Consider the following 27544-nt stretch of genomic DNA (forward strand, 5'->3'; position numbering starts at 1 on the left):
AAATTGTTGCTGCATTAAATGCGTGAATGTTGACGGTAGAGCTTCATTCAAAATTTGACGATTCTCTGAATAAAACAAGGCTCAAACAATTCAAAGTCTGTAATTTACGTTCAAGCATCAATTATCTACACAGCTAATTCTTATAAACAAAACATGATTGACGGCGAACCAATGCCGCTGGTACGCTGGTGATAAACCCCGAAAGGAGAGAGCCCAACTACCCTCGGAGTCTGAGATAATACAGAGTCCCCACGAGGAAGGGTCGAGAAAGGTTGGTGATGGGAGTGTGCGATTGTCCGTTAGACCCTTCTTAACGAATGTCCTGCGAAAATGCTCCATACGGGGGGCACATAAAAGAGTCTCTTGGGGCTCAGTACAGCAGTCATGCTAATGCGAGAACTCCTCCGTCTTGAAAAAGCTAATGCAGTGATGCTGAAAGAGGAGTACAGTGAGTCCTCTTTTAACGTCACTTACCGTTCATGAAAAATGTGACGATTAACGAAATGACATTTTAATTGAAACATAATATCCCATAAAAAACAACGTAAAAAGTGAATATCGGCTCCTAGACCTCAGAATTCCTACAGGAAAAAATTTTAGCGTATCATATCTGGGGCATTTTTTATGATGGGAATGCCAAACTATGGCATAAATACGAGTTCCTGTCTTCATCGACGACAATAGCAGCAGTGATGTAAATCCTTCTCCATTTTTGTATCTTCCCGCATTTGCTTTTCGGCTTCGCTATGGTGGTCGCCCGGGCTAGCGTCGCCTGGGCATCATCATTGCTGAAAGATCGTCGCAGTTACAGGAACCAAAATTATTGTGAACACAGTGAAAAAAGTGATGACAAAAATTCCGAGTTCTACACGGAAAATGCCTTGAAATCACGTTTTAGGTTCCTGAAAACCATTATGTCAAGTAAAACCTTGCGCACCTAACTAAGAATTCATTTTGCAGAATTTTGCTAAAACTGTAATCGCAATTAACAATAAACACCGTTTTACACCATTACCACCCACTAAACGAACAACCTGCAACGCCTGCCGCTTTGCCTTTTTTCTCGTGCGAAATTTAAAAGACTTCACGTTATCACGAAGCGAAGGTGCGATAAATGAATGACGATCTCAAAAGTTTGGTGACGTCATCGCAAAATGACGTTAAACAGGGTGACGTAGAACGAGGACTCGCTGTAACTGCATTTCTAAAATGTATGTGATTAATTTTGTTTCAGCTAAACATGCTCATGAGGCTGCAGGAAGCAGCCAACTATGCAGGAAACGGGCAGGGCATGGCCAGCAACGGGAGTGAGAAGGGTGACGAGGATGATGACGACGATGATGCTGAAGGGGATGTGGAAGAAGACGACGATGACGACGAGGGCGTTGGAGGAGAGGAGGACGAGAAGCAGAGGGAAGGAAAGGTGGAGCGCAGGGCCATGAGGGTGCGTGTGGAAGCAGCACTTTGATCCAATGGATGAATGCTCCGAGAAGGAGGGGTCTCCTTGGATGCTGAACTGGCGAATGACTTTGGACCACTCTTGCGAGAAAAGAGTGCAAGAATGAGATCCAGTGCCTCTCAGAACTTCCTCTCCTCAGTGTACCTGGACGCTCATTATGTGAGTGTACTGAAGGAATATTTGATTGAAGGGCTGAGGATGTCTGATTGTTGCCCATTGTATCTGTTCTGGAGGAAAGGGAGGCTCTAACTCTTTCTGATGGGTCACTCACCTTCGATGAAAGGTGGAGGGAATCGAAGCCACTGACGCTATGCGAAGGGTAAGCTTTTTGGAGTGCATGAAAGAGTTAGGAGCAACGAAATGTAAAATTTTATTCCCTCATGAGCAGTGGGATAATCATGGGTCCAGTAAGCAGAGAAAAGGGATGTCCTTAGGAGCATAGTTGCATTGCGATGTAGTGCTCTTCTTCGGAATGTATGCAGCACTAATAATACTCAACTCATCTTATGCTACATGTTGCATTTAAATGGACAATTTCATTTTGTTGTTAATATGTGAAATGTCCAAGCACAATGCTCTTATGTAGCACTTCCCTTATATTCATTAAATGCTTTCATGCATCATTCATATGGACCCAAGCCAATTCCTGCCATTGCTTCATAGTTCTGAATGGTTTGCAGTGATAGGTGCCGTGCTCTTGAGTATGCATGGAAATAGGGAATGTTAAAGTAGCCCTTTATTCTCTGCAAATTTTATGTCATGGTTTGAGAGTCTTGATTGTTAGATCATCTAGTATTAATCAGAATTTGAACCTTTCCAGAGTATCATTGGTTTTTGGGCTCTTCCACACTATATTTCAAAAAAGTTATTACGTTTAAAACAAGCAGATAAAATAGGTTAGAACCAAATTTTCAGGTAGCTCTTGAATGCTACTTTTGGGACAAGAATTCTTTGTAGCTGATGTAAAATGCAACCCTACCTTGCTCTGACTTGAAGTTGGAGTTCGTCCGTGAACTTTGCTTTACTCTTTGCAAAGTTGTATTTGTTTTGCATTAGCTGTTTTTATTGACCAAAAATCCCGTCTCTGAATCACTGAGAAGTGCTTGATATTCTTGTGAGGAGAGAGAAATTCTTCAATAGCCTCCAAAGCTAAGGGCCTTCTGGCCAAGAGTCAGCTAATTGTGCATGCGAAGTCAAACTTTTTTTGTGAATGATTGTCATGCTGAGCGAGGGCTTGTGCTGTGCAGTGCATATTTGAATTGATTCTTATTATTTGTGAACCCATGGGGACGTCTTCCGTGAATTTAAACTTGCACATTGGTGATAAGATATTTTGTGACCACATTATCCTTTGGTTAAATACAAAACATTATGGAAGCTTTAGTTTGATTAGGGCTAGCAGGCATCAATTCTTTGAGAAAATAGTGATGTCCATTTTGTACTAAATGTGTTTAATGTATGTAATATATTTTCACTAAGCATTATTTAATGTGTAAATGAATGTGAGCTGTAAAAAATTGGACATTAATATAAGATTAAGTTTAGATAAATATTCGTAAGGCTCACTTGTGCAAGCCTATGTCAATCATTGTTTATATTCTTGTATTTGCTGTGTGAAACCATTGCCTTTGCATGTATTCCATTTGCAGCATTAAGATTGTATACATGTAAATATGTTATCATTCTGTCAGGTTTAAATTTATTTCTGTATAAAGGTTCTTCTCATAGTCATTTCATGTCTTTCATGAGAGAAATTAATCTCATTAATTGGTTTCAAGTACCCTCATATCCAATACAGGAAAGTGAAATTATGAAATGCCATTTTTAAGCTATTATAATTTAAAACATAGCTGAAAATGCAAGAATGTTGTTCAGAGTGAAAGGCTCTTTTTATATGAATATATGATGTCACATCTAATTCCCAAAATATGAACAATTTTGAACTGCAAGCCCCAAGATTTGTAAATGACTTGTTTTTCAAGAAATAATAAAACTATGTATGGTATTTACAAAATGTGTGTTATTCTGTTACATGGTATTATAAATTTGTTTTTACTGAGAATGCAATTACATATAAAAAGGAGTTTATTTTTGTTTGAAGTTTGCTGCTGGTTCAGGTTCATCATAAAATAACTTTTTTTCTTTATTGTAAGGTTGACATACCACGAATTGTGTCACGTAGCACCCAGCAATTGGATTTATTAATTTTTTTCGGGGTTAAATGATACCCTACAGTGTCACTGAGGCAATCTTCAACTACTGTAGCTTAGCTCCTTAGTACCTTGGATGATTTAGGGGGGAGCAATTGGGCATTCCTCCCCCCCAGACACTTAAAGAATAGACAAAATTTTTAATATGGCTTTCATTTTACTATAACCATGTTTATGCTGTATTGGCATCTGGGAGGGAATCCAGGTGGCAGCACTAAATTAGGTGTCATGGCCGAATAGAGGTGATTGGTTGCGTTAGTAGGTTTGTTTGTGTGAAACAATAGCCAGCCAGCACTATGCCAGTATAGGTACTCTCTTCGCCAAATATCAATAGAATTATGATGAAACACATAGAAGGAGAAGTTCATGAGCAACAAAATGTGCGGTGTTTATAATTGCACCAACCAGTGTGAGACAAGCTGTCTCTCTACATACGATTTCCCAAAACCCCTAATTTGGGAAAGAAGTGGGAGCATGACAACGATATTATTTATTGCCTACTTAAAAGATGTTCGCGTAAGGAGGGCATGCAGACGGAAGAAGGATGTACAAATGTTTTATAACTGTCAATGAATTTTCAGCTATCCAAAAAGCCAGGAAAGTTTGGGTTGGGGAAATAATTAGAATTGTTACAACTGAGAATGATGTGAAGCTGCTAGGAGCAAGAAATAACTCGTAGTAATATTCCAAAACACAGCATGCATACTATGCCCAAGTAGTTACCACGAATGCCACACATCTGTATATTTAATGTAGGCTTAGTAACAGAACTTGTTTATGGAGTTTTAAATTTTTATTATGACATAAATAGCAAGATAGTAGTGGCATTGGGAATCAACAGGACAAAGGGAGATTGGTTAATTAATATGTCAATGAGGGTTTCTGAGTGGGAATTCCCTTCACTTAGGTGATATAGGTTGGATCACAATTCACAACCTTAAAACGAAAGATATTAGCTTATTGAGGATGGATGGCTTATGTGAGGAGATGCCTGTCATATTGTTTGATGATTTTAAATAATGATATATTGAAAAGATGGTCAATAAAATCGTCCACCATGATTAATTTAATAAAACGCCAATTTTCTTCCGAAAAGCGTGTATCTTGTGTGTCATGGCATTAATAAAGCTTGTTTGTATGTAGGAATTACAGGAACCAAATACTCCAGTGCTTCAACCACGACAACTTCCAACATGTGATTATAGCGTTCCACTTCGTAGCCCTCAATGAAGAGCCTCCTGAAGTCTATTGAACTCCAAAATGTCAGATTTGTAGAAAATTACTTCAGCCATTATTCTCAACTTAGATATACAACAGTATTTGCTTCGCAAAATTGCTGAAAACACACTCGTTTCGCTCACCGCCAGCACCCTGATTATTTAAATGTGTCAGCGACGACGGTGAGCAATGATGGTCTACTATCACATTTTCAGTCAATGAGCGATCATGTAAGGGACCGTCGTGAAGGCTGTCACTGTCATGGTATGATGTCACACGTCATAGATGCGATTCGCCTCTCATCGCTACCTTTTCGGAGGTTGGTAGCAGTTGAAGATCTGAAGAGCCAATGAAAATCCTTGACACATTTCTACCCTTGAATTGGTAGCGGTATTTTGAACAGCACCATCACAAATAACATCAAAATGGATACACCGCAAGCGTAAGTACAATATTCATGTTTTTAATCTAATGAATGAAATGTTGTTTTCTCGGATGTGTTCACGTGCTTTGTATAATATTTACGTGCCGCCTTCGTACGTTCGTGTGGGTGTGACATCCATTCAATCATTTAAAATAATTGTCTGATATAACCTTCTACTGCTGGGCGTCTCTAAAGAAATAGCGCTATAGGTGGTAGTTACATCGATCATCCAGCACTGATAGCATGTTAATTATCGGTCAATGGTTGCTTAATATATATGAAGTAATTCAAAATGGAATATTTCGGTGTATTTTTATCATTGAATCACTTGAGGAGTTTTTGAATAGAATCATGGAAGACTTCTTCCATGATTAAACTTTTCATTACAATACACAAAATGGATGTGTACTAGCCCCATAACCTGTAGTGACTCTGGTCGACGTGACTAGGGTTTTTCGTACTTAGCAGGGAATACTATCCGTTCCTGTGTAATGAGACAGCAGTTTTCGAGTGCGCCATGTCCTTTTACTAGACCGGGAGAGAACAAGTGACGAATACAGTTGCTTACAAGACAAGCCACTCAAGGCACTGGTGTACGAGGTGGTAAGCATAAAACACATGCAAACATACAACATTAAGAGGTCAAAAATATTTATCGAGAACATGTTATATACTGTATCCAATGGGAAAGCACCAAGTCCCTCATCTATGTTTGACATGTAAACTATGTGGCACTAGAGATAAGATATTTAGGTGCATTGATTGTAATTTTCTACCTTGATTTTCATTAAGAAAACGATCATGATTACGTTTTAGGTTAATTTATTGACATAAGGTACCCTTTATTGCCATAATTAGGAAATCTTAAGGTAATTGCTTTCTTACTTAGATTATAGTTTTGGTATGAGATGATGTCTACATTGTTATTATATTTTCAGGAAGAAAAATGTCCAAGTAGGGCGTGCCAATGAATGGCAGTTGAAGCTGCTCGTGGATTACATGTGGATTACATGCTTCGCTGCCGAAAGGTTCACTGGACCTCTCAGATTTGAGAAAACACAGCGCCATTGGCAGACCATCTCAGCGATGCTTAATGAGCTGGGGGGGTTTAAAGAAATTGAGCAGTGGAAAAAGGTTGGTAATTCAAAGATATTAAAGATAACTTTTTATAATTTACCTCTTGGACTAATCAGACAATGTCATAAGCAGACTTGATGAGACCTGAAAAGGAATGTCCAGGCGAAAGCTACAAGAGTTAATGGTGTGTGTTGGGAGACAGGCAACAAGCCTGCGGCAGAGGTACTGTCAGAAGTGCCTTGCAGTCATTGGCACGGAATCAGCAGTTGGCTTGCCAATAGGGTGGTTTCCTATTATATTTTTATTGCCTAAATCAAAAGATTATTACCCCTGGAGTACATATTTCATGCTCTTAGATTTTTAAATGATGATATCTATTTTTCGCGATAAAATGAAAAGTGAAAAATTTCAAGCCTGCGAAAATGCGACGGCTAAGTAGGAATGCTGGGAAAAATCCGTGTGACGTCATTCTGATTCACGCTGTCACCTTGTGAGGTGACCTTGGGGCGAGGCTTGAATGACGCTTGAATATGACGCAGGCAGCTAGCAGTTAGCAGAGTACCCTGCTAGCAGGTAGCGCTTGGCTTAAATAAGGATTATTAATGCCTTATCAAACGAAGGAAACTTTCCGAGCATAGGCAGTTTTAATAGGTGATTATTAAGGGACGTTTTCCTGAGCTCTGTGCCTCGTGCATGCATTGGTAATCTCAGAAATCTCAGAATCAAATAAAACTCTACTCGTATAGAAACTAGGTCCCTGTGACGTCACGTGGAGTGGCATCGCATGGGGGCCAATCTGACATTTTTCAAATGAGGGTAAAATTGGCCATTGCCATTCGTCTAAACTGGGATTTCTAAAACAAAATAATTTGTATATTATGAATACACTAATGGTGGGTAACGAATCGCAATCAATGCCTTTTGTTTTATTTGATGAAGGAAACTACCCTATTCCTGAATTCTGTGAAGGTATTCCAGTGAGTATCAAATTATATATTATTAATCTAAGCTACATGATGACAGCAGTAATATGTAAACATGCTCTCTGTCTTACTAATGCTCTCTTCCCCACTGACCCTCTCCATCGTTTCCTTCTTCACAGACTGCCTCAACGTCTGCAAAAACCTGCTTCAACATCTGCCGCATCCACCACAGCCAATTTGTCCAGTGCATTTGCTGAGGAGTTGGAGACATCCAGGGTGGGTACGAAAGCAGTGTGAAACATTGCATATAATTGTAAAATATTGCAGGCGTGGAAATCAAGTAATGCCTATACTTAGAGGTGTTTTCTTCTCTCTTATTCAGGAGCAAGATGATGAGGAGACTCCATCAAATCCCCGAGGGGCACTGCAGCATGTAACTGTAATTTTTCATATTCCCATAGATATCACTTTTTGTACTGATATGCATAGCCTTAACTCTAATTTCTCTTTAATTAGATGGAAATAATAGTGGAATATTTGTTCCCGAAGGAGGACACGGGGAGTGGCAAACGTGAGTGGTTTCTTTTGGGTTCTTTTCTTATTTAACTATTTGCCTTTAAAAATATTTGGACTGAGTGTGACGTTAATGTATTCAAGAATGTATGTATAAGTTTCATCAATTCTTGCTTTTGTTAATTGAATGAGACAGCATGGCTTGGTAATTGTAAAATAAGAGGTCAAAAAATGGGGTAAAATAGTAAATTAAAATTTTATCTCTTCAGAGAAGAAAGAAGGTGACCTTCACAGGGTTACGGCAATGATTTTGGACCACATGAAAGTATTTGAGGTAATGAGTCATTAACCTGTTCAATCAATCGAATTCTATTTCCTCAAATATGACACTCATAGATAGTCATACTTTTTTCCACTATACTCTGCCTCAGAAAAAGAAAGGGTGGGTATAATGTTGAGGAAAGTAAATGCCCTGGAAAGTAATTGCCAAATCCATAGCGTGCCACGTAGTTGCTGCAGAAAGGAGGGCTGCAGCAGCTGAAAGAAAAGCTGCTGCTGAAGAACGAAGGAACTTCAGTTTGACAGGAATAATAGTTTCAAAAATATTATACGCTTCGTACCCGACAAAGATGAAAAAATGATTTTTTAAATTCAACATTATGAGGTGGAATGTGTAATTACCAACGGATTTTGATACGACCAGTTTAGAAGAGTTCTGAAAAATAATATTAATATTTCTGTAGAGTTTCAGTTCGACAAAAATAATAGTAAAAAATAAAATACGCTCTGTACCCGACCAAGTAGCAAAAATGATTTTTTAAATTTCAACATTCCTTCAACGTGGAAACCTTCACAACGAACAGATTTTGATGGGACGAGATTTAAAACGTTCAAAAAATAATACAAATATTCTTTTAGCGTTCCACTTCCACAGAGTTATTCAGCGGTAAAATTACGCATTGTAAAATATTTTAAGTTCTCGGCGTCATTTCGCATTTTTTTCATGTCAGCAGTTAAACTACGAATTGTATTGCAATTTAAAATCTAGGCTGTATTTCGCATTTTTTTCATCTCAGCAGTTAAACTACGAATTGTATACGATTTTTAAATTACATGCGTCATTTCGCATTTCTATCATCTCAGCGGTAAAACTATGATTTGTATTAGAATTTTAAATTCTAGGCTTCATTTCGCATTTTTATCATCTCAGCAGTAAACTATGAATTGTATCAGAATTTTAAATTCTAGGCTTCATTTCGAATTTTCATTATCACAGCAGTTAAACTACGAATTGTATCAGAATTTTAAATTCTCGGTGTCATTTCGCATTTTTATCATTTCAGCCGTAAAACTACTATTTGTATTAAAATTTTAAATTCTAGCCTTCATTTCGCATTTTTATCATCTCTTCAGTAAAACTACGAATTGTATAAGAATTTTAAATTCAATGCTGCAAGCTCGAAAAGCTGTAAAATTGAACACGAAAAGGTGCGAGGAGTGTTTCATGTTTGCCAATTTTCTATTTTAATTCAATGTAACTGAACCACAGCATCTACAATGTTACAATTAATTATACCACAAAATTTACTTCTTTTTATCCATCTCGCAGATGAAATAGCTAACTAGTGTCGTCACAGGGGTCATTGACGTAATAAGAATGTCGTTCAAGGATATTTGAACTGAAAGTTTCATTTGTAGAGGCAGCGTTACACATTGGAGGGGTAGGATAGGAAAAATGTGTACTGTTATCCACAAAGGAGTTTGAATAGTAACATAATATAGGTATAGTCCACTGATACCATGAAAAGAAAACAACTTTGGTAGGTCCATGTAGGCCTCACCTATCCGAAAAATTGTCCACATTAAATGGCAACAAACATGTGCACTCAATGTTATAATCATTGGCCATGCTTAAAATGTTTATTTTGAATAATTCAAACCAAAAATATTTCAGTATACTCTGAGGTACCTCACTTATATGCTTCGGCTACCTTTACCCACGGGAAGTACTCTTCAATCGGAAAATAAAGCAAAAACTATGCAGAGCAAACATTTCACACCTGTGCAACGAAGTGCACTAAATCACGGTGCCGAGATCAGACCGTCACTATCGAACAACGAGGTCGCATATCAGTAGGATGACGAAGATATTACTCGAAAACTAAAAAGGACCTGCACTGCATGGTGCCTGATATGCACTGCACTGCATATCAGGCACAGATACTTATAACAATCGTTAACAAAGTTAACTTTTACGCATCAAACAAATACTTTTGTCTTATTCATACTACCAGAAACGTAGTTTACACATATCTTATCAATAATTAAATTATTTTGGCTGCCTGTGTTTGCTAGAACTATAATTTATAAAAAAGTTAAAAAGTAAAAAAATTGCAAAACTAATTTTTGACGCATTCATATAGAAATGAGTACATAAAACAATGGTGCTGCGCATTAGCGGTAGCGGACTCCATGGTTTTCAGCAGACTACAGGCAATAGGGCTTGATAATTTCAAGCTGGTATCTAGAATAAAAACCACAGTGCAAGAAATTAAATAAGATGTGCCATATATGGCACACCATGCAGTGTAGGGTTAAATTTTAGGCATCATTTCGCATCTTTATCATATTAGAAGTAAAACTTCGAATTGTATTAGAATTTTAAATTCTATGCTTCATTTCGCATTTTTATCATCTCAGCAGTAAAACTACGAACTGTGTTAGAATTTTAAATTCTATGCTTCATTTCGCATTTTTATCATCTCAGCAGTAAAACTACGAATTGTATTAGAATTTTAAATTCTATGCTTCATTTCGCATTTTTATCATATCAGGAGGAAAACTAGGAATTGTATTTAAATTATTTACCTCAAGTTTAAATTATTACCTCAAGTTTAAATTATTGGCCTCATTTTGCATTTTTATCATTTCAGTAGTAAATTTACGAATTGAGTTGGAATTTTAAATTACAGGCTTAAATTAGCAATTTTATAATGTCAGCAGTAAAACGACGCATTTTAATGGAATTTTTGGTTATAGGCTTGATTTATGATATTTGCAGCGAAACTACGAATTCAATTAGGATTGTAAATTCTAGGCTTCTTTTTGCATTTTTATCGTCTGAGCAGTGAAACTACGAATTGTATTTTAATTTTAAATTCTAGTCTTCATTTCGCATTTTTATCATCTCAGCAGTAAAACGAAAAGAATCAAATTGTATTAGAATTTTAAATTCTAGGCTTTAAATAACATTTTTATCATCTCAGCACTGAAACTAGGAATTGTTGTAGAATTTGAAATTCCTGGCTACATTTCGCACTTTTATTATGTTTGAAACACAAATATACACAATGCCTATAAGTATCAGTAAAATAAAATCAAAACTTTCAAAAATGCAGCAGAAATATTTCCATTCATTCGTTATGTTTTATTTTTTGATAACCCAGCTACTGCTCGTAAAAACCATAATTATGGTCGGATTTTAACCAGAATACTTTTAAAATGTTTGAAACAAAAATATACACAATGCCTATTAGTATTACTAAAATAAAATCAAAACTTTCAAAAATGCAGCAGAAATATTTCCATTCATTCGTATTGCTTTATTTTATGATAACCCAGCCACTTCTCGTAAAAACCATAATTATGGTCGGATTTTAACCAGATAACTTTTAAAACGTTTGAAACACAAATATAAACAATGTTTATAAGTATCATTAAAATAAAATCAAAACTTTGAAAAATGCAGCAGATATATTTCCATTCATTCGTATTGTTTTATTTTTTGATAACCCAGCCACTGCTCGTAAAAACCAAAATTACATTCGGATTTTAACTGGATGACATTTAAAATGTTTGGAACAAAATACATACACAATGCTTATTAGGATAAGTAAAATAAAATCAAAAATTTCAAAAATGCAGCAGAAATATTTCCATTCATTCGTATTGTTTATTTTTTGATAATCCAGCCACTGCTCGTAAAAACCATAATTACGGTCGGATTTAAACCGGATAACTTTTAAAAAGTTTGAAACACAAATATACATAATTCGTATTAGTATTAGTAAAAAAATTAAAACTTTCTAAAATGCAGCAGAAATATTTCCATTCATTCCTACTGTTTTATTTTTTGATAACCCAGCCACTGCTCGTAAAAACCATAATTATGGTCGGATTTTAACCAGAATACTTTTAAAATGTTTGAAACACAAATAAACACAATACGAATAAGTATTAGTATCACTGAAATAAAATCAAAACTTTAAAAATGCAGAAGAAATATTTCCATTCATTCGTATTGTTATATTTTTTGATAAGCCAGCCACAGCTCGTAAAAACCGAAATTATGGTCGGATTTTAACCTGATAACCTTTAAAATGTATGAATCAAAAATGTACACAATGCATATAAGTATCAGTAAAAAAAATCAAAACTTAAAAAATGCAGCAGAACAATACAACAAGAATATTCATTTCCAAGTAACATTTTTAATTTTTTAACTCTGAGAAATGAATTCGCGTCTGCAACAAGAATATTCATTTCCAAGTAGTATTTTTAATTTTTCCTCCCATAGTAGTGAATTCGCGTGTGCAACAAGAATATTCAATTCCCATTAATATTTTTAATTTTTTCACTCTGAGTAGTGAAATCGCGTCTAAAACAAGAATATTCATTTCCAGTAACATTTTTAATTTTTTAACTCTGAGTTAGAATTTGCGTCTGCAACAAAAATATTCATTTCTAGGTAACATTTTTAATTTTTTTAATCTGAGAAGTGAATTCGCGTGTGCAACAAGAATATTCATTTATAAGTAACATTTTTAACTTTTTAACTCTGACTAGTGAATTCGCGTCGAAAATAATAATTTCCAAGTAACATTTTTAATTTTTTAACTCTAAAAGAGAATACAAGTCTGCAACAAGAATAGTCATATCCAAGTAACATTTTTAATTTTTTAACTCTGAGAAGTGAATTAGCATCTGCAACATATTCATTTATATATATATTCATTTATAATTAACATTATTAATTTTTTCACTCTGAGTAGTGAATTCGCGTCTGCAACAGAAATATTCATTTTTAAGTAACATTTTTAATTTTTTAAATCTGAGAAGCGAATTCGCATCTGCAACCACAATATTCATTTCCAATTAACATTGTTAATTCTTTCACTCTCAGTAGTGAATTCGCGTCTGCAACAAGAATATTCATTTCCAAGTAATATTTTTAATTTTTTAACTCTGAGAAGTGAATTCGCGTCTGCAACAAGAATATTCATTTCCAAGTAACATTTTTAATTTTTTAACTCTGAGAAGTGAATTCTCGTTTGCAACAGGAATATTCATTTCCAAGTAACATTTTTAATTTTTTAACTCTGAGAAGTGAATTCGCGTCTGCTACAATAATATTCATTTCCAAGTCACACATTTTAATATTTTTACTATGAGACGTGAATTCGCGTCTGCAACAGGAATATTCATTTCCAAGTAACAAATTTTAATATTTTTACTATTAGAAGTGAATTCGCGTCTGCAACAGGAATATTCATTTCCAAGCATCATTTTTAATTTTTTAACTCTGAGAAGTGAATTCTCGTCTGCAACAGGAATATTCATTTCTGATTTACATTTTTAATTTTTTAACTCTGAGTAGTGAATTCGCTTATGCAACAAGAATATTCATTTCCAAGCAACATATTATATTTTTTTCACTCTGAGAAGTGAATTCGCGACTACAACAAGAATATTCATTTCCAAGTAACATTTTTAATTTTTTAACTTTGAGAAGTGAATTCGCGTCTGCAACAGGAATATTCATTTATAAGTTACATTTTTAATTTTTTAACTCTGAGACTTGAATTCGCGTCTGCAAAAGGAATATTCATTTCCAAGTAACATTTTTAATTTTTTCACTCTGAGTAGTGAATTCGCGTCTGCAACAAGAATATTCATTTCCAAGTAATATTTTTAATTTTTTTTTATCTGAGAAGAGAATTCGCGTCTGCAACATGAATATTCATTTCCAAGTAACATTTTTAAATTATTTACTCTGAGATGTGAGTTCGCGTCTGCAACAGGAATATTCATTTCCAAGTAACATTTTTAATTTTTTAACTCTGAGAAGTGAATTCGCGTCTGCTACAATAATATTCATTTCCAAGTCACAAATTTTAATATTTTTACTATGAGAAGTGAATTCGCGTCAGCAACAGGAATATTCATTTCCAAGTAACATTTTTAATTTTTTAACTCTGAGACTTGATTTCGCGACTGCAACAGGAATATTCATTTCCAAGTAACATTTTTAATTTTTTACCTCTGAGAAGTGAATTCGCGTCTGCAACATGAATATTCATATCCAAGTAACATTTTTAATTTTTTAACTCTGAGAGGTGAATTCGCGACTGCAACAGGAATATGCATTTCCAAGCAACATTTTTAATTTTTTAACTGTGAGAAGTGAATTCATGTCTGCAACAGGATTATTCATTTCCAAGTAACATTTTTAATTTTTTAACTCAGAGACTTGAATTCGCGTCTGCAACAGGAATATTCATTTCCAAGTAACATTTTCAATTTTTTCACTCTGAGTAGTGAATTCGCGTCTGCAACAAGAATATTCATAACCAAGTAATATTTTTAATTTTTTATATCTGAGAAGTGAAATTGCGTCTGCAACAAGAATATTCATTTCCAAGTAACATTTTTAAATTTTTCACTCTGAGATGTGAGTTCGCGTCTGCAAAAGGAATTTTCATTTCCAAGTAACATTTTTAATTTTTTAACTCTGAGAAGTGAATTCGCGTCTGCAACAAGAATATTCATTTCCAAGTAGAATTTTTAATTTTTCCACCCATAGTAGTGAATTCGCGTGTGCAACATGAATATTCATTTCCAGTAACATTTATAACCTTTCAACTCTGAGTTAGAATTTGCGTCTGCAACAAAAATATTCATTTCCAAGTAACATTTTTAATTTTTTAAATCTGAGAAGTGAATTCGCGTGTGCAACAATAATATTCATTTATAAGTAACATTTTTTTACATTTTAACTCTGAGTAGTGAATTCGCGTCGGAAATAAGAATTTCTTAGTAACATTTCAAATTTTTTAACTCTGAGAAGTGAATTCGCATCTTCAATCGCATCGTCATTTCCAATTAACATTGTTAATTTTTTCACTCTCAGTAGTGAATTAGCGTCTGCAACCCGAATATTCATTTCCAAGTAATATTTTTAATTTTTTCACTCTGAGAAGTGAATTTGCGTCTACTACAAGAATATTCATTTCCAAGTAATATTTTAAATTTTTTCACTCTGTGAAGTGAATTCGCGTCTGTAACTGCGTCACTTCCACGTAACATTTTTAATTTTTTCACCCATAGTAGTGAATTCGCGTATGCAACAAGAATATTCATTTCCAAGTAACATTTTTAATTTTTTCAATCTGAGAAGTGAATTCGCGTATGCAACAAGAATATTCATTTTCAAGTAATATTTTTATTTATTTCACTCTGAGATGTGAATTCGCGTCTGCAACAGGAATATTCATTTCCAAGTAAAATTTTAAATTTTTTAACTCTGAGAGGTGAATTCGCGACTGCAACAGGAATATTCATTTCCAAGTAACATTTAAATTTTTTAACTGTGAGAAGTGAGTTCGCCTCTGCAACAGGAATATTCATATCCAAGTAAAATTTTTAATTTTTTAACTCTGAGAGGTGAATTTGCGTCTGCAACAGGAATATTCATTTCCAAGTAACTTTTTCAATTTTTTAACTCTGAGAAGTGAATTCGCGTCTGCAACAGGAATATTCATTTCCAAGTAACATTTTCAATTTTTTAACTCTGAGAAGTGAATTCGCTTCTGCAACAGGAATATTCATTTCCAAGCAACATTTTTAATTTTTTAACTCTGAAATTTGAATTCGCGTCTGCAACAGGAATATTCATTTCCAAGTAACATTTTTAATTTTTTAACTCTGAGACTTGAATTCGCGTCTGCAACAGGAATATTCATTTCCAAGTAACATTTTCAATTTTTTCACTCCAAGTAGTGAATTCGCGTCTGCAACAAGAATATTCATAACCAAGTAATATTTTTAATTTTTTATATCTGAGAAGTGAAATTGCGTCTGTAACCAGAATATGCATTTCCAAGTAACATTTTTAAATTTTTCACTCTGAGATGTGAGTCCGCGTCTGCAACAGGAATATTCATTTCCAAGTAACATTTTTAATTTTTTAACTCTGAGAGGTGAATTTGCGTCTGCAAAAGGAATATTCGTTTCCAAGTAACATTTTTAATTTTTCAACTCTGAGAAGTGAATTCGCGTCTGTAACTGGAATATTCATTTCCAAGTAACATTTTTAATTTTTTAACTCTGAGAAGTAAATTCGCGTCTGCACAAGGAATATTCATTTCCAAGTAACATTTTTAATTTTTTCACCCATAGAAGTGAATTCGCGTATGCAAGAAGAATATTCATTTCCAAGTAACATTTTTAATTTTTCCACCCATAGTAGTGAATTCGCGTATGCAAAAAGAATATTCATTTCCAAGTAACATTTTTAATTTTTTCATTCTGAGTAGTGAATTCGCGTGTGTAACAAGAATATTCATTTCCAAGTATGGTTTTAATTTTTTCACTCTGAGTGTTGAATTCGCGTATGCAACAAGAATATTTATTTCCAAGTAATATTTTTAATTTTTTCACTCTGAGTAGTGAATTTGCGACTGCAACAAGAATATTCATTTCCAAGTTACATTTTTAATTTTTTAACTCTGAAAAGTGAATTGGCGTCAGCAACAGGAATATTCATTTCCAAGTAAAATTTTAAATTTTTTAACTCTGAGAGGTGAATTCGCAACTGCAACAGATATATTCATTTCCAAGTAACATTTAAATTTTTTAACTTTGAGAAGTGAATTCGCCTCTGCAACAGGAATATTCATATCCAAGTAACATTTTTAATTTTTTAACTCTGAGAGGTGAATTTGCGTCTGCAACTGGAATATTCATTTCCAAGTAACTTTTTCAATTTTTTTAACTCTGAGAAGTGAATTCGCGTCTGCAACAGGAATATTCATTTCCAAGTAACATTTTCAATTTTTTAACTATGAGAAGTGAATTCGCGTCTGCAACAAGAATATTCATTTCCAAGTAGAATTTTTAATTTTTCCACCCATAGTAGTGAATTCGCGTGTGCAACATGAATATTCATTTCCAGTAACATTTATAACCTTTCAACTCTGAGTTAGAATTTGCGTCTGCAACAAAAATATTCATTTCCAAGTAACATTTTTAATTTTTTAAATCTGAGAAGTGAAATTCGCGTGTTGCAACAATAATATTCATTTATAAGTAACATTTTTTTACATTTAACTCTGAGTAGTGAATTCGCGTCGGAAATAAGAATTTCTTAGTAACATTTCAAATTTTTTAACTCTGAGAAGTGAATTCGCATCTTCAATCGCATCGTCATTTCCAATTAACATTGTTAATTTTTTCACTCTCAGTAGTGAATTAGCGTCTGCAACCCGAATATTCATTTCCAAGTAATATTTTTATTTTTTTCACTCTGAGAAGTGAATTTGCGTCTACTACAAGAATATTCATTTCCAAGTAATATTTTAAATTTTTTCACTCTGTGAAGTGAATTCGCGTCTGTAACTGCGTCACTTCCACGTAACATTTTTAATTTTTTCACCCATAGTAGTGAATTCGCGTATGCAACAAGAATATTCATTTCCAAGTAACATTTTTAATTTTTTCAATCTGAGTAGTGAATTCGCGTATGCAACAAGAATATTCATTTTCAAGTAATATTTTTATTTATTTCACTCTGAGATGTGAATTCGCGTCTGCAACAGGAATATTCATTTCCAAGTAAAATTTTAAATTTTTTAACTCTGAGAGGTGAATTCGCGACTGCAACAGGAATATTCATTTCCAAGTAACATTTAAATTTTTTAACTGTGAGAAGTGAGTTCGCCTCTGCACAGGAATATTCATATCCAAGTAAAATTTTTAATTTTTTAACTCTGAGAGGTGAATTTGCGTCTGCAACAGGAATATTCATTTCCAAGTAACTTTTTCAATTTTTTAACTCTGAGAAGTGAATTCGCGTCTGCAACAGGAATATTCATTTCCAAGTAACATTTTCAATTTTTTAACTCTGAGAAGTGAATTCGCTTCTGCAACAGGAATATTCATTTCCAAGCAACATTTTTAATTTTTTAACTCTGAAATTTGAATTCGCGTCTGCAACAGGAATATTCATTTCCAAGTAACATTTTTAATTTTTTAACTCTGAGACTTGAATTCGCGTCTGCAACAGGAATATTCATTTCCAAGTAACATTTTCAATTTTTTCACTCCAAGTAGTGAATTCGCGTCTGCAACAAGAATATTCATAACCAAGTAATATTTTTAATTTTTTATATCTGAGAAGTGAAATTGCGTCTGTAACCAGAATATGCATTTCCAAGTAACATTTTTAAATTTTTCACTCTGAGATGTGAGTCCGCGTCTGCAACAGGAATATTCATTTCCAAGTAACATTTTTAATTTTTTAACTCTGAGAGGTGAATTTGCGTCTGCAAAAGGAATATTCGTTTCCAAGTAACATTTTTAATTTTTCAACTCTGAGAAGTGAATTCGCGTCTGTAACTGGAATATTCATTTCCAAGTAACATTTTTAATTTTTTAACTCTGAGAAGTAAATTCGCGTCTGCACAAGGAATATTCATTTCCAAGTAACATTTTTAATTTTTTCACCCATAGAAGTGAATTCGCGTATGCAAGAAGAATATTCATTTCCAAGTAACATTTTTAATTTTTCCACCCATAGTAGTGAATTCGCGTATGCAAAAAGAATATTCATTTCCAAGTAACATTTTTAATTTTTTCATTCTGAGTAGTGAATTCGCGTGTGTAACAAGAATATTCATTTCCAAGTATGGTTTTAATTTTTTCACTCTGAGTGTTGAATTCGCGTATGCAACAAGAATATTTATTTCCAAGTAATATTTTTAATTTTTTCACTCTGAGTAGTGAATTTGCGACTGCAACAAGTATATTCATTTCCAAGTTACATTTTTAATTTTTTAACTCTGAAAAGTGAATTGGCGTCAGCAACAGGAATATTCATTTCCAAGTAAAATTTTAAATTTTTTAACTCTGAGAGGTGAATTCGCAACTGCAACAGATATATTCATTTCCAAGTAACATTTAAATTTTTTAACTTTGAGAAGTGAATTCGCCTCTGCAACAGGAATATTCATATCCAAGTAACATTTTTAATTTTTTAACTCTGAGAGGTGAATTTGCGTCTGCAACTGGAATATTCATTTCCAAGTAACTTTTTCAATTTTTTTAACTCTGAGAAGTGAATTCGCGTCTGCAACAGGAATATTCATTTCCAAGTAACATTTTCAATTTTTTAACTATGAGAAGTGAATTCGCGTCTGCAACAGGAATATTCATTTCCAAGCAACATTTTTAATTTTTTAACTCTGAAATGTGAATTCGCGTCTGCAACAGGAATATTCATTTCCAAGTAACATTTTCAATTTTTTCACTCTGAGTAGTGAATTCGCGTCTGCAACAAGAACATTCATTTCCAAGTAACATTTTTAAATATTTCACTCTGAGATGTGAGTTCGTGTCTGCAACAGGAATATTAATTTCCAAGTAACATTTTCAATTTTTCCACCCATAGTAGTGATTTCGCGTGTGCAACATGAATATTCATTTCCAGTAACATTTATAATTTTTCAACTCTGAGTTAGAATTTGCGTCTGCAACAAAAATATTCATTTCCAAGTAACATTTTTAATTTTTTAAATCTGAGAAGTGAATTCGCGTGTGCAACAAGAATATTCATTTATAAGTAACAGTTTTAACATTTTAACCCTGAGTAGTGAATTCGCGTCGGAAATAAGAATTTCTAAGTAACATTTCTAATTTTTTAACTCTGAGAAGTGAATTCGCATCTTCAACAGTAATATTCATTTCAAATTAACATTGTTAATTTTATCACTCTCAGTAGTGAATTTGCGTTTGCAACCCGAATATTCATTTCCAAGTAATATTTTTAATTTTTTCACTCTGAGAAGTGAATTTGCGTCTACTACAAGAATATTCATTTCCAAGTAATATTTTCAATTTTTTCACTCTGTGAAGTGAATTCGCGTTTGTAACAGGAATATTCATTTCCAAGTAACATTTTAAAATTTTTAACTCTGAGTAGTGAATTCGCTTATGCAACAGGAATATTCATTTCCGAGTAACATTTTTAATCTTTTAACTCTGAGCAGTGAATTCGCCTATGCATCAAGTTAAATTCATTCACAAGTAACATTTTTAATTTTTCTACTCGGAGTAGTGAATTCTCGTGTGCAACAAGAATATTCATATCCAAATTAAATTAATTTTTTATCTCTGAGAAGTGAATTTTGTCTACTATAAGAATATTCATTTCCAAGTAACCTTTTTAATTTTTTCACTCTGAGTAGTGAATTCCTGTATGCAACAAGAATATTCATTTCCAAGTAATATTTTTAATTTTTTCGCTCTGAGAAGTGAATTCGCGTCTACTACAAGAATATTTATTTCCAAGTAACATTTTTAATTTTTTAACTATGAGAAGTGAATTCGCGTCTGCAACAGGAATATTCTTTTCCAAGTAACATTTTTACTTTTTAAACTCTGAGAAGTGAATTCGCGTCTGTAACTAGAATATTCATTTCCAAGTAACATTTTTAATTTTTTAACTCTGAGAAGTAAATTCGCGTCTGCACCAGGAATATTCATTTCCAAGTAACATTTTTAATTTTTTCACCCATAGAAGTGAATTCGCGTATGCAAGAAGAATATTCATTTCAAAGTAACATTTTTAATTTTTTCACACTAAGAAGTGAATTCGCGACTACAACAAGGAAATTCATTCTCAAGTAACATTTTTAATTTTTTTACTTTGAGAAGTGAATTCGCGACAGCAACAGGAATATTCATTTCCAAGCAACATTTTTAATTTTTTAACTCTCAGAAGTGAATTCTCGTTTGCAACAGGAATATTCATTTCCAAGTAACATTTTTAATTTTTTAACTCTGAGAAGTGAATTCGCGTCTGCAACAATAATATTCATTTCCAAGCAACAAATTTTAATTTTTTTACTATGAGAAGTGAATTTGCGTCTGAAACAGGAATATTCATTTCCAAGCAACATCTTTAATTTTTTAACTCTGGGACATAAATTCGCGTCTGCAACAGGAATATTCATTTCCAAGTAACATTTTTAATTTTTTACCTCTGAGAAGTGAATTCGCTTCTGCAACATGAATATTCATTTCAAAGTCACATTTTTAACTTTTTCACTCTGAGCCGTGAATTCGCGTATGCAAAAAGAATATTCATTTCCAAGTAACATTTTTAATTTTTTTAAATCTGAGAACTATATTCGCGTCTGCGACAGGAATAATCATTTCCAAGGAACATTTTTAATTTTTTAACACTGAGAAGTGAATTCGCATTTGCAACAGTAATATTCATTTCCAATTTACAGTTTTAATTTTTTCAGGCTGAGTAGAGAATTCGTGTCTGCAACTTGAATATTCATGTCGAAGTAATATTTTATTTTTTTAACTCTGAGAAGTGAATTTGCGTCTGCAACAAGAATATTCATTTCCAAGTTACATTTTTAATTTTTTCACCCATAGTAGTGAATTCGCGTATGCAACAAGAATATTCAATTCCAAGTAACATTTTTAATTTTTTCACTCTGAGTAGTGAATTCGCGTATGCAACAAGAATATTAATTTCCAAGTAACATTTTTAATTTTTTCACTCTGAGTAGTGAATTCGCGTATGCAACAAGAACATTCATTTCCAAGTAATTTTTTTAATTTTTTAATCTGAGTAGTGAATTCGCGTGTGTAACAAGATTATTAATTTCCAAGTAAAGTTTTTAATTTTTTCACTCTGAGTAGTGAATTCGCGTATGCAACAAGAATATTCATTTCCAAGTAATTTTTTTAATTTTTTCACTCTGATAAGTGAATTTGCGACTGCAACAAGAATATTTATTTCCAAGTAACATTTTTATTTTTTTCACTCTGAGTAGTGAATTCATGTATGCAACAATAATATTCATTTCCAAGTAATATTTTTAATTTTTTCACTTTGAGAAGTGATTTAGCGTCTACTACAAGAATATTCATTCCCAAATAACATTTTTTATTTTTTAACTCCGAGAAGTGAATTCGCGTCTGTAACAGGAATATTCATTTCCAAGTAACATTTTTAATTTTTTAACTCTGAGAAGAGAATTCGCGTCTGCAACAGGAATATTCATTTCCAAGTACCATTTTTAATTTTTTAACTCTGAGCAGTGAATTCGCGTATGCAACAAGTTAAATTCATTTACAAGAAACAATTTTAATTTTTTCACTCGGAGTAGTGAATTCGCGTGTGCAATAAGAATATATATATCCAAATAAAATTTTTAATATTTTAACTGTGAGAAGTGAAATCGCTCCTACTACAAGAATATTCATTTCCAAGTAACATTTTTAATTTTTTCACTCTGAGAAGTGAATTCGCGTGTACTACAAGAATATTCATTTCCAAGTAAAATTTTTAATTTTTTAACTCTGAGAAGTGAATTCGCGTCTGTAACACGAATATTCATTTCCAAGTAACATTTTTAATTTTTTAACTCTGAGAAGAAAATTCGCGTCTGTAACAGGAATATTCATTTCCAGGTAATATTTTTAATTTTTTAACTCTGAGAGGTGAATTTGCGTCTGCAAAAGGAATATTCATTTCCAAGTAATATTTTTAATTTTTTAACTCTGAGAAGTGAATTCGCGTCTGCACAGGAATATTCATTTCCAGGTAACATTTTTAATTTTTTAACTCTGAGAGGTGAATTTGCGTCTGCGAAAGGAATATTCATTTCCAGGTAACATTTTTAATTTTTTAACTCTGAGAGGTGATTTCGCGTCTGTAACTAGAATATTCATTTCCAAGTAACATTTTTAATTTTTTCACCCATAGAAGTGAATTCGCGTATGCAAGAAGAATATTCATTTCCAAGTAACATTTTTTAGTTTTTAACTCTGAGAAGTGAATTCGCGACTTCAACAAGAATATTCATTTCCAAGTAACATTTTTAATTTTTTTACTATGAGAAGTAAATTCGCGTCAGCAACAGGAATATTCATTTTCAAGTAACATTTTTAATTTTTTTAACTCTGAGAGGTGAATTTGCATGTGCAAAAGGAATATTCATTTCCATGTAACATTTTTATTTTTTTAACTCTGAGGATTGAATTCGCGTCTGCAAAAGGAATATTCATTTCCAAGTAACATTTATAATTTTTTAACTCTGAGAAGTCAATTCGCGACTACAACATGAATATTCATTTCAAAGTAACATTATTAATTTTTTTAATTCTGAGAAGTGAATTCGCATTTGCAGCAGTAATATTCATTTCCAATTTACATTTTTAATTTCTTCAGGCTGAGTAGAGAATTCGCGTCTGCAACAAGAATATTCATGTGTAAGTAATATTTTTAATTTTTTAACTCTGAGAAGTAAATTAGCGTCTGCAATAATAATATTCATTTCCAAGTTATATTTTTAATTTTTCCACCCATAGTAGTGAATTCGCGTATGCAACAAGAATATTCATTTCCAAGTAACATTTTTAATTTTTTCACTCTGAGTAGTGAATTCGCGTATGCAACAAGAATATTCATTACCAAGTAATATTTTTAATTTTTTCACTCTGAGTAGTGAATTTGTGACTGCAACAAGAATATTCATTTCCAAGTAACATTTTTAATTTTTTAACTCTGAGAAGTGAATTCGCGTCTGCAAGAAGAATATTCATTTCCAAGTAACATTTTTTATTTTTTAACTCCGAGAAGTGAATTCGCATCTGTAAAAGAAATATTCATTTCCAAGTAACATTTTTAAATTTTTAACTCTGAGAAGTGAATTCGTGTCTGCAACAGGAATATTCATTTCCAAGTAGCATTTTTAAATTTTTAACTCTGTGAAGTGAATTCCCGTCTGCAACAAGAATATACATTTCCAAGTAAAATTTTTACTTTTTTCACCCTGAGCAGTGAATTCGCGTATGCAAAAAGAATATTCATATCCGAGTAAAATTTTTAATTTTTTAACTCTGAGAAGTGAATTCGCGTCTGCAACAAGAATATACATATCTAAGTAGTATTTTTAATTTTTTCCCTCTAAATTGTGAATTCGCGTATGCAACAATATTATTCATTTCCAAGTAATTTTTTTAATTTTTTCACTCTGAGTATTGAATTCGCGTAAGAAACAAGAATATTCATTTCCAAGTAATATTTTTAATTTTTTCACTCTGTGAAGTGCATTCGCGTCTACTACAAGAATATTCATTTTCAAGTAACTTTTTTAATTTTTTAACTCTGAGAAATGAATTCGCGTGTGACACAGGAATTTCCAAGTAATTATTTTAATTTTTCCACTCTGAGTAGTGAATTCGCGTATGCAACAAGAATATTCATTTCCAAGTAACATTTTTTTAGCTCTGAGAAGTGAATTCGCGTCTGCATAAGGAATATTCATTTCCAAGTAAGATTTTTAATTTTTTAACTCTGAGACTTGAATTCGCGTCTGCAACAGGAATATTCATTTCCAAGTAACATTTATAATTTTTTAACTCTGAGAAGTCAATTTGCGTCTGTAACTGGAATACTCATTTCCAAGTAACATTTTTAATTTTTTAACTCTGAGGATTGAATTCGCGTCTGAAACAGGAATATTCACATCCAAGCAACATTTTTAATTTTTTTTGCTCTGAGAAGTGATTTCTCGTCTGCATAAGTAATATTCATTTCCAAGTAAGATTTTTAATTTTTTAACTCTGAGACTCGAATTCGCGTCTGCAACACGAATATTCATTTCCAAGTAACATTTTTAATTTTTTAACTCTGAGAAGTGAATTCGCGTCTGCAACAAGGATATTCATATCCAAGTAATATTTTTAATTTTTTCACTCTGAGCAGTGAATTCGCGTATGCAACAATAATATTAATTTTTTAACTCTGAGGGGTGAATTTGCGTCTGCAACAGGAATATTCATATCCAAGTAACATTTTTAATTTTTTCACTCTCAGTAGTGAATTCGCGTATGCAACAAGAATATTCATTTCCAAGTAACATTCTTTATTTTTTCACTCTAAGAAGAGAATTCGCGACTACAAAAGGAATATTCAATTCCAAGTAACATTTTTAATTTTTTAACACTGAGAAGTGAACTCGCGTATGCAACAAGAATATTCATTTCAAAGTAATATTTTTATTTTTTTCAATCTGAGTAGTGAAATTGCGACTGCAACAAGAATATTCTTTTCCATGTAACATTTTTAATTTTTCAACTGTGAGAAGTGAATTCGCGTCAGCAACAAGAATATTCATTTCCAAGTAACATTTTTAATTTTTTCACTATGAGTATGTGTTCACGTATGCAACAAGAATATTCATTTCCAAGTAAAATGTTAAATTTTTTCACTCTGAGAAGTGAATTCGCGTCTACTACAAAAATATTCATTTCCAAATAACATTTTTAATTTTTTAACTCAGAGAAGTGAATTCGCGTCTGTAACAGGAATATTCATTTAAGTAACATTTTTAATTTTTTCACTCTGAGTAGTGAATTCGCGAATGCATTAAGAATATTCATTTCCAAGTAATATTTTTAATTTTTTCACTCTGGAAGTGAATTCGCGTCTACTACAAGAATATTCATTTCCCAGTAACATTTTTAATTTTTTAAGTCTGAGAAGTGTATTCGCGTCTGCAACAGGAATATTCATTTCCAAGTAACATTTTTAATGTTTTAACTCTGAGAATTGAACTCGCGTCTAAAACAGGAATATATTTATTTAAGTAATATTTTTAAATATTTAACTCTGAGAAGTGAATTCGCGTCTGCAATAGGAATATTCATTTTCAAGTAACATTTTTAATTTTTTTTACTCTGAGAGGTGAATTTGCGCGTGCAAAAGGAATATTCATTTCCATGTAACATTTAATTTTTTTAACTCTGAGGATTGAATTCGCGTCTGCAACAGGAATATTCATTTCCAAGTAACATTTATAATTTTTTAAATCTGAGAAGTCAATTCGCGACTACAACATGAATATTCATTTCCATGTAACATTATTAATTTTTTTAATTCTGAGAAGTGAATTCGCATTTGCAGCAGTAATATTCATTTCCAATTTACATTTTTAATTTCTTCAGGCTGAGTAGAGAATTCGCGTCTGCAACAAGAATATTCATGTGTAAGTAATATTTTTAATTTTTTAACTCTGAGAAGTAAATTAGCGTCTGCAATAATAATATTCATTTCCAAGTTATATTTTTAATTTTTCCACCCATAGTAGTGAATTCGCGTATGCAACAAGAATATTCATTTCCAAGTAACATTTTTAATTTTTTCACTCTGAGTAGTGAATTCGCGTATGCAACAAGAATATTCATTACCAAGTAATATTTTTAATTTTTTCACTCTGAGTAGTGAATTTGTGACTGCAACAAGAATATTCATTTCCAAGTAACATTCTTAATTTTTTAACTCTGAGAAGTGAATTCGCGTCTGCAACAAGAATATTCATTTCCAAGTAACATTTTTAAATTTTTAACTCTGAGAAGTGAATTCGTGTCTGCAACAGGAATATTCATTTCCAAGTAGCATTTTTAAATTTTTAACTCTGAGAAGTGAATTCCCGTCTGCAACAAGAATATACATTTCCAAGTAAAATTTTTAATTTTTTCACCCTGAGCAGTGAATTCGCGTATGCAAAAAGAATATTCATATCCGAGTAAAATTTTTAATTTTTTAACTCTGAGAAGTGAATTCGCGTCTGCAACAAGAATATACATATCCAAGTAGTATTTTTAATTTTTTCCCTCTAAATTGTGAATTCGCGTATGCAACAATAATATTCATTTCCAAGTAATTTTTTTAATTTTTTCACTCTGAGTATTGAATTCGCGTAAGAAACAAGAATATTCATTTCCAAGTAATTTTTTTTAATTTTTTCACTCTGTGAAGTGCATTCGCGTCTACTACAAGAATATTCATTTCCAAGTAACTTTTTTAATTTTTTAACTCTGAGAAATGAATTCGCGTGTGACACAGGAATATTAATTTCCAAGTAATTATTTTAATTTTTCCACTCTGAGTAGTGAATTCGCGTATGCAACAAGAATATTCATTTCCAAGTAACATTTTTTTAGCTCTGAGAAGTGAATTCGCGTCTGCATAAGGAATATTCATTTCCAAGTAAGATTTTTAATTTTTTAACTCTGAGACTTGAATTCGCGTCTGCAACAGGAATATTCATTTCCAAGTAACATTTATAATTTTTTAACTCTGAGAAGTCAATTTGCGTCTGTAACTGGAATACTCATTTCCAAGTAACATTTTTAATTTTTTAACTCTGAGGATTGAATTCGCGTCTGAAACAGGAATATTCATATCCAAGTAACATTTTTATTTTTTTACCTCTGAGAAGTAAATTCGCGTCTGCAAAAAAAATATTATTTTCCAAGCAATATTTTTAATTTTTTAACTCTGAGAGGTAAATTTGCGTCTGCGACAGGAATATCATTTCCAAGCAACATTTTTAATTTTTTAACTCTGAGATGT

General features: G+C 32.6%; 1 protein-coding gene across 1 annotated transcript in view; it reads left to right on the plus strand.

Moving 5' to 3' along the window:
• The window catches only part of LOC124154268 (protein sickie), a 1153386-nt gene extending 1149918 nt beyond the window's left edge, over nt 1-3468 (plus strand). Inside the window, exon 42 of the mRNA XM_046527895.1 lies at nt 1235-3468. Coding sequence (XP_046383851.1) covers nt 1235-1468 — 234 coding nt within the window. The 3' untranslated portion in view covers nt 1469-3468. The remainder of the gene's footprint in view (nt 1-1234) is intronic.
• Nucleotides 3469-27544: the final 24076 nt, after the last annotated feature.

Source organism: Ischnura elegans, chromosome 1, assembly GCF_921293095.1.
Source record: "Ischnura elegans chromosome 1, ioIscEleg1.1, whole genome shotgun sequence".
Classification (NCBI taxonomy): Eukaryota; Metazoa; Arthropoda; class Insecta; order Odonata; family Coenagrionidae; genus Ischnura; species Ischnura elegans.